Source organism: Mastomys coucha, unplaced genomic scaffold (genome assembly GCF_008632895.1).
Source record: "Mastomys coucha isolate ucsf_1 unplaced genomic scaffold, UCSF_Mcou_1 pScaffold5, whole genome shotgun sequence".
In the NCBI taxonomy this organism is placed as follows: domain Eukaryota; kingdom Metazoa; phylum Chordata; class Mammalia; order Rodentia; family Muridae; genus Mastomys; species Mastomys coucha.
This window is the reverse complement of record NW_022196911.1, coordinates 113,795,010-113,807,748: the sequence shown is the minus strand read 5'-3', so window position 1 is coordinate 113,807,748 and position 12,739 is coordinate 113,795,010. Positions and strand designations below refer to the sequence as shown.

Genomic DNA, 12,739 nt, shown 5'->3' with positions numbered 1-12,739 from the left:
CGACTGAGTGCTGGACCCCAGGAAAGCCCTGGAGCATCGCGACTGAGTGCTGGACCCCAGGAAAAGCCATGGAGCATCATGACTGAGTGCTGGACCTCAGGAAAGCCCTGGAGCATCGCGACTGAGTACTGGACCCCAGGAAAGCCCAGAGCCCCAGCCCTTAGTGTGTGGGACAAATAACAACGTCTGACAAAGTTATTAAGTTCAGAGACCCTGGTGCACTTGAGGTGCACCCTACAGCAGTGTCCTTAGAGAAGAGAAGAAACAGGGACCCACAGTGCAACTGGTGAGGGTCCAGGCCCAACCACAGTGGCAGCACAGCGGCAGCCATACCTTCAATGGTGCCCCACTTGGTCTTCCTTCCCAGAATCCTCTTGCCATTGACTTGATACTCATGGTCGCTGCCCACCACAGCAAATGGGATCATCTCCTGGAGGAGGGACAGAAGAGTCAGTCACATACGACCAGCAGGGCCAGTCGCCCCTAGAACATCCCCTGTCTTGGGCCTGGAAAACTGCAGGCCCTGCCTTGAGAGGACCCAGCGTGGACAGATGGGCTCCCGTCTGTCTGTCCGCCACCCTTGACCTCCCAGCAGCAGATTGACCCACTGACCCGGAACTTCTCGTTCACCAGCCGGTCCTCTGCGTCCTCGTCAAACTCCTTCTGGGGGTACACGTCAATGCCGTTGGACAGCAGGTCTGCAGTGATCTGGGAGGTATGGGGTAGATCAGGCTATCAGGCAATCAGGCGCCTGAGCCATGATCCCCTACAAAGGCAGGCTGAGTGGCCCCACCCTGAGAATATCTAATTTATTTAAAGATCCATTTTACATTTATTTTATATATATATACAAGAGTGTTGGCCGTGTGGTGGGTGGCACATGCCTTTAATCCCAGCACTTGGGAGGCAGAGGCAGGTGGATTTCTGAGTTCGAGGCCAGCCTGGTCTACAGAGTGAGTTCCAGGGCACCCAGGGCTACACAGGGGAACCCTGTCTCGAAAAACCGAACAAAGCAAAAAACAAAATAAAAGTTTTGCGTGCATGTGTATCACAAGTGCCCATGGAGGCCAGAGGAGGGCATAGTGGGTCCCCTTGGAACTGGTTGTGAGACGCCATGTGGGTGTTGGGAATTGACCCTGGGTGCTCTGCAAGAGCAAGTGCTTTTAACCCCTGAGCTGTCTTTCCAGCCCCACTCCCATCGTTTTTTAGAAATAAAGTCTGTAGCTCAGGCTAGCCCCAAACTGGCTGTGTAAATAAGGATAACCTTGAACTCCTGATCCTCCTGCCTCTGCCTCCTGATGCTGGTGCCATAGGTATCCTGTCCAGTTCCATGTGGTGCTGAGGACCAAACCTTGGGCCTTCTCTATGGTGGGAGAGCACTCCACCACCTGAGTTCCACCCCGACCAGGATCTCCGGATCTGAAACCTCTTCACTAAGAAGCACTCGGCTGGCCCGAGGGGCCCTGAGTCTCCTTGTGCTGCCCGAGAAGCTCATCACTACCAACTCAGGCTTGCTGCGCCTCTTTCCTAAACCCCTCTCAGGCTGAGCATGGTAGCCCAGGGTGTACCTGCTTGCTGAAACCCTCCTCAGCTTGATGACTTAATGACAGCCCACATGGCTGTCGATAGAAGACAGCTCAGGGGACAGCCAACAGTCTTATCTGTTCCAGCAGATCCAGGCTCTCATACACTGGGGAGCCTCCTGGTCTCTTCTCCAGCAGCTGCATCCCTGACTACCCTTCTCGATGCATGCTGGGAAAATCCCCAGTACACAGCCTGGCAAGGAAGCCCAGCAGCCTTTCTTACAGCACTGGCTCTCCCAGCAGGTTCTGAAGCTGCCTTGCACAGGCGACGCCCAGGACTACCCTACTGCAGATGCCTGTAGGAACAGACCCATCACCACACAGCAGCGGCCCTGACCACGGCAGAGGAGGAGGAAGCCAATGACATTGTCTGTCCCACCTAATCCAACTCAGGCATGCTGGGTCCAATGGCCCTGAGACGTTTCCATCTGCTTGATCTACTCCCTTCTGGACCCCACTGAGACTGCTGGCTATGGGGAGCCCCAGCAGCCACAAAGGCCAGGGGCTCCCTCAAGGCTGGACACATGCTGTGGAGGGCTGAAAGATGCCTCTCCTATCATATATCCCCGGAGCTGGACAGATCCCTGTCAAGCCTATCACTCATCTAGGTAGTCCTGGAGGGGGAGGGGTGGAGGGGGAGGGGCTGGTCAGAGGCCGTGAGTCCTACCCGTTGTTTGAAGTAGACCCTCTCCTCCAGGGTCAGCGTGTCAGCCTTGGCGATGACGGGGACAATGTTCACCACCTTGCTTAGGCGCTTCATGAATTCAATGTCCAGGGGCCTGAGCCTGAAATGAAACAGTGCAAAAGACTCAGTTTAGGGGTCCCCTACTTCAGGTGTCACAGTGGGGGCCCATGTTGGTAAAGGGGTAAAGTTGGCCCTTAGAAGAGTGCAGAGTGAGCACACTCCCCCTACAGAGCTGAGGGTGGGGAGCCGGCATAGAGCTGGCTCTAAGCTCCCTCATCCATAAGATTGTCAGAGCTCAGCTGGACACTGTCCACCCAAAGAGTGACTTGGCTCATGTAACTGTCATGCCTTGGGGCTTCCAATGTCAGGATAAAGGAGACATGGGAGACGGTGTCCAGAAGCTCTGGGACAGGCTGGCTGTTCCCAGGTCAGCCTGCCTCCAGAGATCCCGGGTCTGATATAGGGAGGGGGCAGAGGCTGGCAGAACCCCTGGGCCCGGGCATCATTTTCTCATTGGAATGGCATCTTCTCCATAGCAGTATTGTCAGGCCCAGACAGCCTGCAGGAAGTGAAGCTACCGGCAGAAGCCAAGCAAAGATGGCCAGAAGCCGAACAAAGATGGCCAGAAGCCACTACTGTCCCCTGGGACTGAGCGGCTAGAGGAAGAAACCAGGCGAAGTGCCCAGCTAGGGCCCTAGTCCAGAGGGTCACCCCTGGGGACTGAAGCCATGTCAGTCCGTCTCCTGCTGTCAGCTTGTCTTGCCCCAGGCTGTGCTTGAAGCAACTGCAGAGCCCCACATGAGCCAGCCCCAGGTGAGGCCTATGGCACGCCCTGCCATGAAAGGACTCTTGTGGGGCCCACTGGAGACTTGTGTCACTACCGGCAAGCCTAGACACCTATATTTGGGTTTTTCCAACCAGATTCCAGTGAGACTTGTACCCTCTAGGCAAAGTGCAAGATGTAAAGTCCCTTCATTCTTATACCCAGAATGAGCCGGGAACAGCCTGGGGTGTACAGACTCCAGCAGCTGTGTCGAGGAGGCACCAAGTCCATGAGTCTACAACTCTTCTAAACAAGCCAGCAGCTCCTGCTGCTCTCCGAGCCCAGTACTGGACATGTACCCTGCATGGAGTCAGGATGAGCAGCCAGGATGTCCAGCAAGGAGAGGAACAACACTAACGTACTGGGGACAGATGAGGCTCACAGGAAGCCAAGGACCCTGGTCACTGAGATCACCAACAGTCTACATGGCCTTGGGGAGGGAGATTCTGAAAGGCACCTGGGACCCCCAAGCCTAGGAAGCCCCAAAAGCGTCTCTGTCAGACAGGAAATGGGGGCATGAACACACACAGCCTGAGAGTGTCATTCCATCTGCAGAGATTGACTACCAGACTCTACAACACGCCAGGGCCTGCCCTGTCCTCAGCTCTGTGGGCAAAGGGAAGAAGGCAGAGTGGGCACGGAACCACCCAGTCCAGAGGTCACAGAACTTCTGTAGGCACAGACAATCCCTTCACAGCTGCTGCCACAGCTCTGGCTCAGTGCCCGTCCCCGTGCCCAGGATCTGGGCAGACAGAATCCTGCATGTACGGGAGCTGGGATTCCCACCATCAAGACAAAGGGCCCAGCGTGGGACATACGAGTGGCCGGTGGCTGGGATGAAATAGAGGCAGCAGTGGACACGGGTGTCTGGAATGCGCTTCTTCCGGTTGATGTTGACCTCCTCCTGTAGGTACTTCTCGTACTGTTCGTTGATGAACTTCATAATAGGCTGCCAGCTGTGTGGAGATCCAGGTTAGCCAGTATCCCGAGCATTCCCTCCTGCCCGTGTCCTCTCTAAGCCCACCCTCCCAAGCCCCCATGACAGGCTAATTCCCAGAACTGGCTTGACGCCCAGCCTCTGATCTCATCCGAGACTGGTTGGTTGGCTGCTGCAAAGACAAACCAGCCTTATTTCAGATTTTTTTTGCCACACTTCCCTGTGCTGATCTTTCTCCTGGGGTAGGAAACCCACCGCAGATGGGTCCCGGGTGACCACATTTTAATCTAGAATGTTAGACCCCAAATGCATGGCGTTAGGGTTTGAAATGATCTTCTCTGGGAGTCTGGCCTCCAGTGGTATCACGGAGCCCCAAGACCAGGGGGCTTTCCCCTTTGAAGGAAGATTTTCTGAGGTCACCTACCAGTTCTCATTGTTGATGTGGTCCCCGAAGCCTGGAGTATCAATCACTGTCAGTTTCATTCGGACCCCCTTCTCTTCAATATCTGCACAAACCATAACACCCCAAGTCAGAGGGGTCACCCCAAGCCCTCAGGTTGCCTGGCCAGCCTGGTGTGCCCCAGAATGGGTTGCGATAACAGCTGAGGTCATGCCAAGGAACAAGAGCCCTCTCCTGGGCGGTGCCAGCCATGACTCTTAGTATGAAGCTCAGTTGCTTGTGGGAGCTCAGCCTGGAGGGCCCACAGGAATCCAGACCACTCTTACGCGGTCTCAGTGTACCCACAGGGTCACGGTGACCGCTCCAGTTCTATGCCTTTGACCCCACACTCTGGGAAGAGGCAGTCCCTACACCCAGCCTCGGAGGTGCTGACCGTGGGTGATCGACTTGATTTCAATCGTCTTGGGGATGCGTTCCTCCGTGGTGGGCTGCACCGACTTCCGGCTGATTTTGGACTTGAAGAGGGTGTTGATTAAGGTGGACTTCCCAAGGCCACTCTGCCCTGCGGAGAGAAGGGAAGGCCGGTTGGAAGGCTCTCCAAAAACACAGTTCATGGCTGCATCACACTATGACCAGGACATCCTCGGACAGCCCTGCCTGGGGCTTCACCCCCTCAGTGGAAGTCCAGGCTTGAGTTTAAACCCCAATGTGGGGATCTGGGGCCTGGTTTAACTTGGCAGAGCTCCTTCCTGGTCCTAGGAAGGCCACTCAAAGCAAGAATCGACACCAAGACTCCCAGACTCCCAGAGGTGTGTCGGCAGCTGCAGGCCGTCTGAAGACCTGGGCAGGACAGACAGACAGACAGCTCCTCAGACAGAGGCCCTGCAGTTGGAAGCCTATCTGACTCTATAGTTTAGGACGTCAGCCTGTGGTAAACATTTGCCCAGACACCACCCTGGAAAGTAAGCAGAGTCTCGTTCAGAGAGTAAAAAATGGCTGGTAGGCCAGATATGGTAGTGTTCTTAATCCCAGAACTCGGAGGCAAAGGCAGGCAAGATGTTAGTTCAAGGTCCGCTTGGTTTAAAACCTATCTCCAAATGAATGAATGAATGAATGAATGAATGGACTTGTTCCTTCCAAGAAGGTCCCCTTTTCAGGGTTACCGAGACGACCACATGTGTGGCACCCAAGCCCACTGCACACAGCCTGTTTAGGTCACGCTGATTGGCCACCTACCATTCGTGACACCTAGCTGTCCAAGGCCACAGGAGGAAGGTGACTACTACACCCCACTTCCTGGGTGGTCATCGTAGCTGGGGCTCCAAGAAGCCTCTAGCCAGGCCTTGGGTATAAGGCCCAGGCTGGTGTCATTGGTCAGAGAAGACTTACACCCACTCAGTGTGTTTCCTCGCGCAGGGAGCAGCCCCTTTGAGAAGTCGCTGGTGGGTGTAGTCCCTCCTCCCAGCACATGTACGCATCTGGCATCTCTCACTGGTTGTCCTTCAGGTGAGAGCTGTGTCCCCCCTCCCCCCCTTCACAGTGGGGAGACAGTCTGAGGGGTGCTGGGCTGAGGCCGGCCCCCTGCCGCATGGCCTGGAGTGAGGGCCTATAACACTCACCAACCACCATGATGTTGAACTCGAAGCCCTGTTTCATAGCCTTCCTGCGCATCTGTTCCAGGATGGAGTCGATGCCCACATAGCCGAACTCCATGGGGGCCTTCTCGTTCCGTGACGCGGGTGCCTGCTTGAGCATGGCATCTCTAGCGTTGTCAGCCATGTCACCAACACAGCTGGGAGTCACCTCGGAGTCTGGAGAGGGAGAGAGACAGAGGCGTGAGAATGGGATCTGCGGCCGGTGCACTCGGATGGGAAACCAAGGCCGCAGAGGTCAGTGACCCTGCCCACGAAACTCCTGCAGAGCTGAAATTCCCTGTAGTAACATTCAACTGGCCCACACCACTCAGCCACCTGCCTCTCAGAGCCGTCTCTGCCAACTCTGCCAACCAGGGCTCCCCTGGTTCCAGGTAGCAAGAACTTTATTCCATATTCTGTTAGCCACACGTCCTGAGGGCTGAAGGCACGCCCTTCGCCTCTGCTCAGAGCTTACAGTAACTATAGCACTCAGGGCCCCTCACGGTCCAACAGGTGACCACAAGCAGCTCCCAGGGGAAGGGTGATCTGACCTCTACCTGCCTCTTCCAGACCTGACTCAACCTCCCTTGGAGTGTCTCTCCTCTCAGGCACCCCACCTATACAGTCCCGAGGCATGATAGGCAGGGAACAGGCTATGGCGGGCAGCAAGTGCCCTTCACCCTCAGGCAAAGGCCAAATGGTTTGTAGGTCTGTGGACAGGTTAGGGGTTAAACTTGGAGACTTCAGCTTCCTTTGGTCGGTCAGAGTTAGAGCCTCCTGTGACTGAGTGCATGGTCAGATGGAGACCCTAGGTGCTCACACCCTTCAGGGAGTCATGGGCAGGCTGCTTCTACCCGGTGTGCTTGAACAAAATGTATAGCTAACTGTTCTACTGAGACAGCCCATCAGTGTGGCTCTGAAACCCAGGCTGCTATGGGGCAATTGAGGTGTGGCTGATGCATGGTTGAAAAGCCTTAGAGAGGGCTCTTTCAATCTCTAGGGAAAATATCTGCAAATTCAACTTATGAGCCCACAGCCCAGTCCCCCCAGACACAGCCAACACAGAGGGGTCACCAACTCTGTCCCCATGCACACTAACCTCAAAGGAGGTCAATGCATACTTGTGCCTTCTCCTCCCTCAGAGGGGAAGGGAATCAACCAAAGGTGTTGGGAGGCACCATCCCAAGTGAGCAGGGGCCAGTGAGCAAAAAGATGGGTCTGGTTTTGCAGGCTTTGGTTAAACTGTCTCTCCACTTCCGGGGAAAAACTGAACTCTAGCTGACTCGTCACGGACATCCTCAGCCGTTCAACCCTGGACCACATCTGGCCTTAAGGCTCTTTTCTCCATTTTATTGGTATGCCCAGCAGGAGCAAAGCCGGACATGGGCACTTCCTCGCAGAGTCTCCTTAAGGCTTGAGTGGCAGAACGGACGGGAGAAATGGCTTGCTAAGCAGCTTCAGGAAGGAGATGTGGGGATCACCCCCACAGGCATCTGCTTTACTGGTCAGTCACTTCCTGTTTCTCTGCCTCCACAGGGTGCAGGCACCTCTACTTCCGCCATACAGGGAGCAATGAACAAGAGGATGCTTGTAAACACACCAGGAGCTGCCAGGGGGTCCAGACACCCCCAAACAATGACACAGACAGGTCCTAAGAGCCAGTGCCTCCCACCAGGAGCATCCCCAGCTCAGGTCAGTCCTCTCCACAGGCTTCAAGAGTGTCTGTCAGCTCTCCACTCAGAAATACTCTCCTGGGTTTCTAGCATCTTTAAATAAACAAACACCTTGTACCATCTGGCCCTAGACCCTGTAGCTCTGGGGCCACTTCCTGGAGAACTACAAGGGGCCCTGCTCACATGGCTGAAAATTGCTTCCATCTGTTTGAGTCTGAAACCCACTTTGCCCTCCCCCCACCTCTCTGCTCAACAGTGAAAGGAGGTGGGGCTGTCCCCCAACTCTCCCTAATCGCCCCGAGTCAAGGAAGGCACGCCTGGGCCCCAGGTGGCCTTTATCCATGTATTAAGGTTCACAGCAGAAACCCAAACCAAACTAAACATCCAGCCTGCCAGAGGCCCTGCTTGAGAAATAATAAGAACACAGTAGAGCCCCATGCTTCCCAGGGGCTCTGGACATTTCTGGCATACCCGTGACCCTTCCAACTGGGAGAGCCTCCCCATTCACCTGCCTGCCTGGTTGGGAGGCAGACCCTCCACCCAGAGTTGCCTGGGATCCCAGACCTGGAGCTCCAGGAGTGACCAGAGGCCTACCCAGAATCCACCATGTGCCAACAGATGCATCCTGGGTCTGCAACAGCTTCAGGTCACTTCCACCTTTAAAATGTATGGTAAGGGCTGGAGAGATGGCTTAGCAGTTAAGAGCAATGACTGTTCTTTCAGAGGTCTGAGTTCAGTTCCCAGCAACCACATGGTGGCTCACAACCATCTGTAATGGGATCTGACGCCCTCTTCTGGTGTGTCTGAAGACAGCTACAGTGTACTCACATACATAAAATAAATACTTTTAAAAAATGTGTGGTAAATTTTACCTTCTTAGAGATGTCTGAGGCACTCCCCACCATCCTGAGCAGCCTCCTCTCCGCCCCTGGCAACCCTCACTCTAAGATCCTTGAGTAAATGGGCATTAGATGATCTCTGGCTTTTGGCTTATTTCATAAGGAATAATTAACATCCTTAAAGCTCATCCGAGTTGCCTTTTGACAGCTTGATGATATTCCTTTAATGAACGCATTTAGTCTTAAAAAGAAAAAGCTCAAGTTACATGATTTTATTTTTTAATGATTTAAAACTTTTTAAAATTATATGTATGCATGTGTGTCTGTGTATGAGCATATGTGCCTAAGTACAGGTGCCCAGGGGGGCCAGAAGAGGGCATCAGAGCCCCTCTGGAGCTGGAGTTAGTTACAGTCAGCTGTGAGATGCCCGGAGTGGGTGTTGAACTCAGTCCTCTGGAAGAGCAGTCAGTGCTCTTAACCACTGAGCCATCTCTCCAGCCCCGACAGAGTGGGTCTTTTCTCCATTTATTGAGCCACAGGCATCTGAGCACTTGCCTCTGGATGGCTGGTATAAATACGACAGTGTGAACACAGGTATGTAGGCGCTCTCGAGAGCTTGGGCTAGCTCTCCCTCCCGTCCCTCTTCCCTCAGGCCCTCTCTCATATACAGTCTAGCTTCAAACTCAATGATTCCCCTGCCTCAGCCCTCTTGAGTACTGGGATTACAGGCATATACCATCATGCCTAGCAGGAGCGTTCTTTCAATGGACATACATCCAGATGTGAGTCGTTCTATTTTTATTTTTGAAGAACCAGCAAAGTGCATCGGCATGTGACTTCCGAGCGCTGGACACAGAGCTAGTTCAGGAAAGATGCATGGTAAGAATCCGTTTTAGCTCATCTCAGGCTTAAATACCTACATGAGTCTAACAAGTGTACCAGGCAGCCTGGCATTCCCACTTTACAGAGCGGACATGAGGGCTACGCTGACTCTTTCCTGAAATATCATGGAATGGTCAGATGAACAGAGACAAGACCTTTCCCAGAACCTCCCTGCACTTGGGACTCTAGGTCGCAGGCGTGAGTTCAGCGCTTTGACACCCTAAGGATCAGGAGGTGTTCCCTAACACCTTCTCTCCTCAGCTGCCCAAGGCTGCAGCCTGCTCAGGGGCATCCTTGACTCCTAGCCCAGCAAGAAGCAGAAATGACTACTCAAGAAAGCTAACCACCAGCAAGGGTGGAAACACCTGCCAGCAAGGAGAGGCCGGCCTCTGGGACTCTTGTGGAGAGAACTGACTCTGCAGAGAGTCATCCTGTGACCTCCACACGAGTGCTGTGGAGTAAGTACATGCACATACAGACACAGGCACCCGGGGGGGGGGAGAGAGAGAGAGAGAGAGAGAGAGAGAGAGAGAGAGAGAGAGAGAGAGAGAGAGAGAGAGAGAGAGAGAGAGAGAGAGAGAGAGAGGGAGAGGGACAGGGAGAGAGGGAGGGAGAGAGGGAGAGAGGGAGAGAGAGGGAGAGAGGGAGACAGAGACAGACAGACAGAGACAGAGAGACAGACAGACACACAGAGAGAGACAGACAGACAGACAGAAAGACAGAGAGACAGAGAGAGAGACACACACACAGAGAGAGACAGAGAAAAAAGAGACAGAGACAGACACACAGAGACACAAAGCTAAAACGTTCACAGCTGTATTAATAAACAACGGTGTAGCAAATGACTGTGGGAACAAGGCTCACCTTTAAGAAGGAAAGACCTTATGGACCTGACAGATGAACCTTGAAAACACCACACTGAGCTAAGGAAACAGGAACTCTGGGGTGTGACTGACACTATGTAACACTGGGAAGAAGCAGATAGATACACAGAGGCGCTAGGACAAGAAACTTTTTATCCAGCATGGAGTTTCCCTCCAGGGTGATAAAATGCACTGAATTAGACAGGAGCAATGGTTACAAGACATCATGAATAAAGACCACTGGAAGTGAGCTCTTCATGGCTGATTGGAGGAGGCGGGTGGGGGGCGCACACTGGGCAATTGTTTATAGCATAGTTGGACAGGGTCCGGCCAGGCCACCTGCCAGTGCACAGCTCAGGATGCCTGATCCCCAGATGCTGACACTCAAGCTAAGGTACTTACGAAGATGCTAACAGGGCATGCAGTGCTCTGAGCAAGTGGCCAGGCATCTCCCAGCCAAGGGTGTTTCTGAGAGGTGGCAAACAGCTAAAGCTACTTTTGGTAGACTGTGGGTCTTACTGTGCACGCTGGCCCATCCACCCCACCCCACCTCATCCTGCCCCAGACACCTGCTGTGAGCCCCACCTTTCCTCCAGTGGATGGTGGGTCCAACTGGGCTCCACACCACCACCATCTGGGTAACAGCACATTCTTCCCCCACCCCAGGGCCTGCCAAAGATGACAAGATTATGCCACATTTCACACTTACTGGGACAGGGCTGTGGGCCATACTTTAGGAGGGGCTCCCAGAGAGGATGGGACCAAGGCTGACCTTGACCCAACTGGCCATGAGAAAGAAGGCCCAGGCCAACAGGCTCGCCAAGGACAGACAGGGAACCAGGACCTAGGACCCAGGACCCAGGACCCATCTGTCTGGCTCCACCCTTCCTTGCTGGCCTCCATGGTCAGTACTCCAGGACTCTCTACCCAACCCTTCCTAACTGAATCTTGCCTCCCTGGCCAAATGGAGGGACAACTGTGCTGGGCAGGGGGCATCCAGGTGATGCTGTGGGGCAGCCATACCCTCACCCCCCCAGAATGAAGCTTTCAGGGAAAAGCCAGTGCCGTTTTTTCTTATCTTGCTCCAGCACAAGCCCAGCTCTTAAAAGACAACCCCTTTAATTCTGCTATCCCCACACACTTACTCGGGCCTCACCCTGGTGGCCTAGCGGAAAGCAGAGTCATTGGACAGCAGGCAAGTCCAAAGGGGTGTCCCCAGTGGTGCCAAGAAACCAGCCCTTGATCTATCTGCTGGCCCCCCAGGCTACAGCCAGTGTGTCAAGATTAGCCCTGGATTTGTGGTAATATGAGTACCCCAAAATGCTCCAGGGTAGGGGGCCCTGTATTGGGCCTTGAGCTTATTAGGTCCTCTCTGGGCCCCAGAGGCTGAAGACAGAGCCCCAAGGTTGCCAGATCTCCCACCCAGCTGGCCGGACAGGTTATTGGCCCTTCCCAGGTCTCTTCGGGTAGTATCACTTTAATTCAGTAAAGTCTGAAAAAAAAAGAAAAAAAAAAAACAAAACCCAAGGGCAATGGGGTGGATGTGCTCTTCAACACCAGCAACTAGGCCTCAAGTAGGGCTCTGACTCCAGGGCGCTCCTGGCACAGGAGAGACTACACATTAGACCAAGGAGGCCAGACCAGAACTCTCCATTGGACCCACACCTAGAACCGACATCAGTGTCCACTTAGTATGAAAACTCCCTTCCAGGAGGCCACGAGCGGAGAGGGGGACTCACAAAGGCTCAGAGGTGATTCTCGGCACCAGGTAAGCAGGAGTGGGCAGAGAGGAGTGTAATGAGCCAACTCGGAAAATAAAGGTGAAGAAGAATAAAGTAAAATAACCACATGGTGGGGAGCTGGCCCGTGCAGCGCTGGGGCCAAAGGAGCAGGACTCGCCCTGGAGAGAGCTACAGCATTGGCTAAGATTTCTATGGCCTCAGAAACCAGAACCACCACAAGGGTCAGTCAACAGATATGCATCGGAACGCTGTGCTAACAAACCAACCAGGTGAAAGGCAGGCTTAGGCAGGAGGACCAAGGAAGCTTTACGGGGAAAGGCTTTAAATGGAGCCACGACAAATGCCACAGGTAAGTAACTCCGTCTGACTCCCTGGCACAGGGATGTTATGCAACAAAAAGTGAGGACTTGAGGCTGGGAGGATGGCACCGTGGATAAAAAACACTTGTTATGGAATTAGTGAGGACCTGAGTTCAAATCCCACGTATTCAGGAAAAAGCCAATCGTGACTCTGGAGCTGGAGGCCATGGAAATAGGCATTTCAGAAGCTGAACTGACAGACTGCCAGTGAGAGACCCTGTCACAAAAAATGGTGACTGAGGAAGGTCAGCATATTCCTCTGGTTTCCATGTGTTTGCATATCCGCACGCACATGCGCGCGCACACGGACACTTTTTTT

General features: G+C 53.8%; 1 protein-coding gene across 5 annotated transcripts in view; it reads right to left on the bottom strand.

The window, feature by feature from the left end:
• Nucleotides 1–12,739, bottom strand: part of Septin9 (septin 9) — a 176,297-nt gene that overhangs the window by 5,350 nt on the left and 158,208 nt on the right. For all 5 annotated transcript variants that reach the window (XM_031354327.1, XM_031354328.1, XM_031354330.1 and 2 more), the window contains 7 exons: nucleotides 6,048–6,239; nucleotides 4,862–4,990; nucleotides 4,453–4,534; nucleotides 3,910–4,047; nucleotides 2,251–2,368; nucleotides 613–708; nucleotides 334–430 (listed from right to left, as the gene is read on the bottom strand). In XM_031354327.1, the coding sequence (XP_031210187.1) occupies nucleotides 334–430; nucleotides 613–708; nucleotides 2,251–2,368; nucleotides 3,910–4,047; nucleotides 4,453–4,534; nucleotides 4,862–4,990; nucleotides 6,048–6,239 (852 nt within the window). The remainder of the gene's footprint in view (nucleotides 1–333; nucleotides 431–612; nucleotides 709–2,250; nucleotides 2,369–3,909; nucleotides 4,048–4,452; nucleotides 4,535–4,861; nucleotides 4,991–6,047; nucleotides 6,240–12,739) is intronic.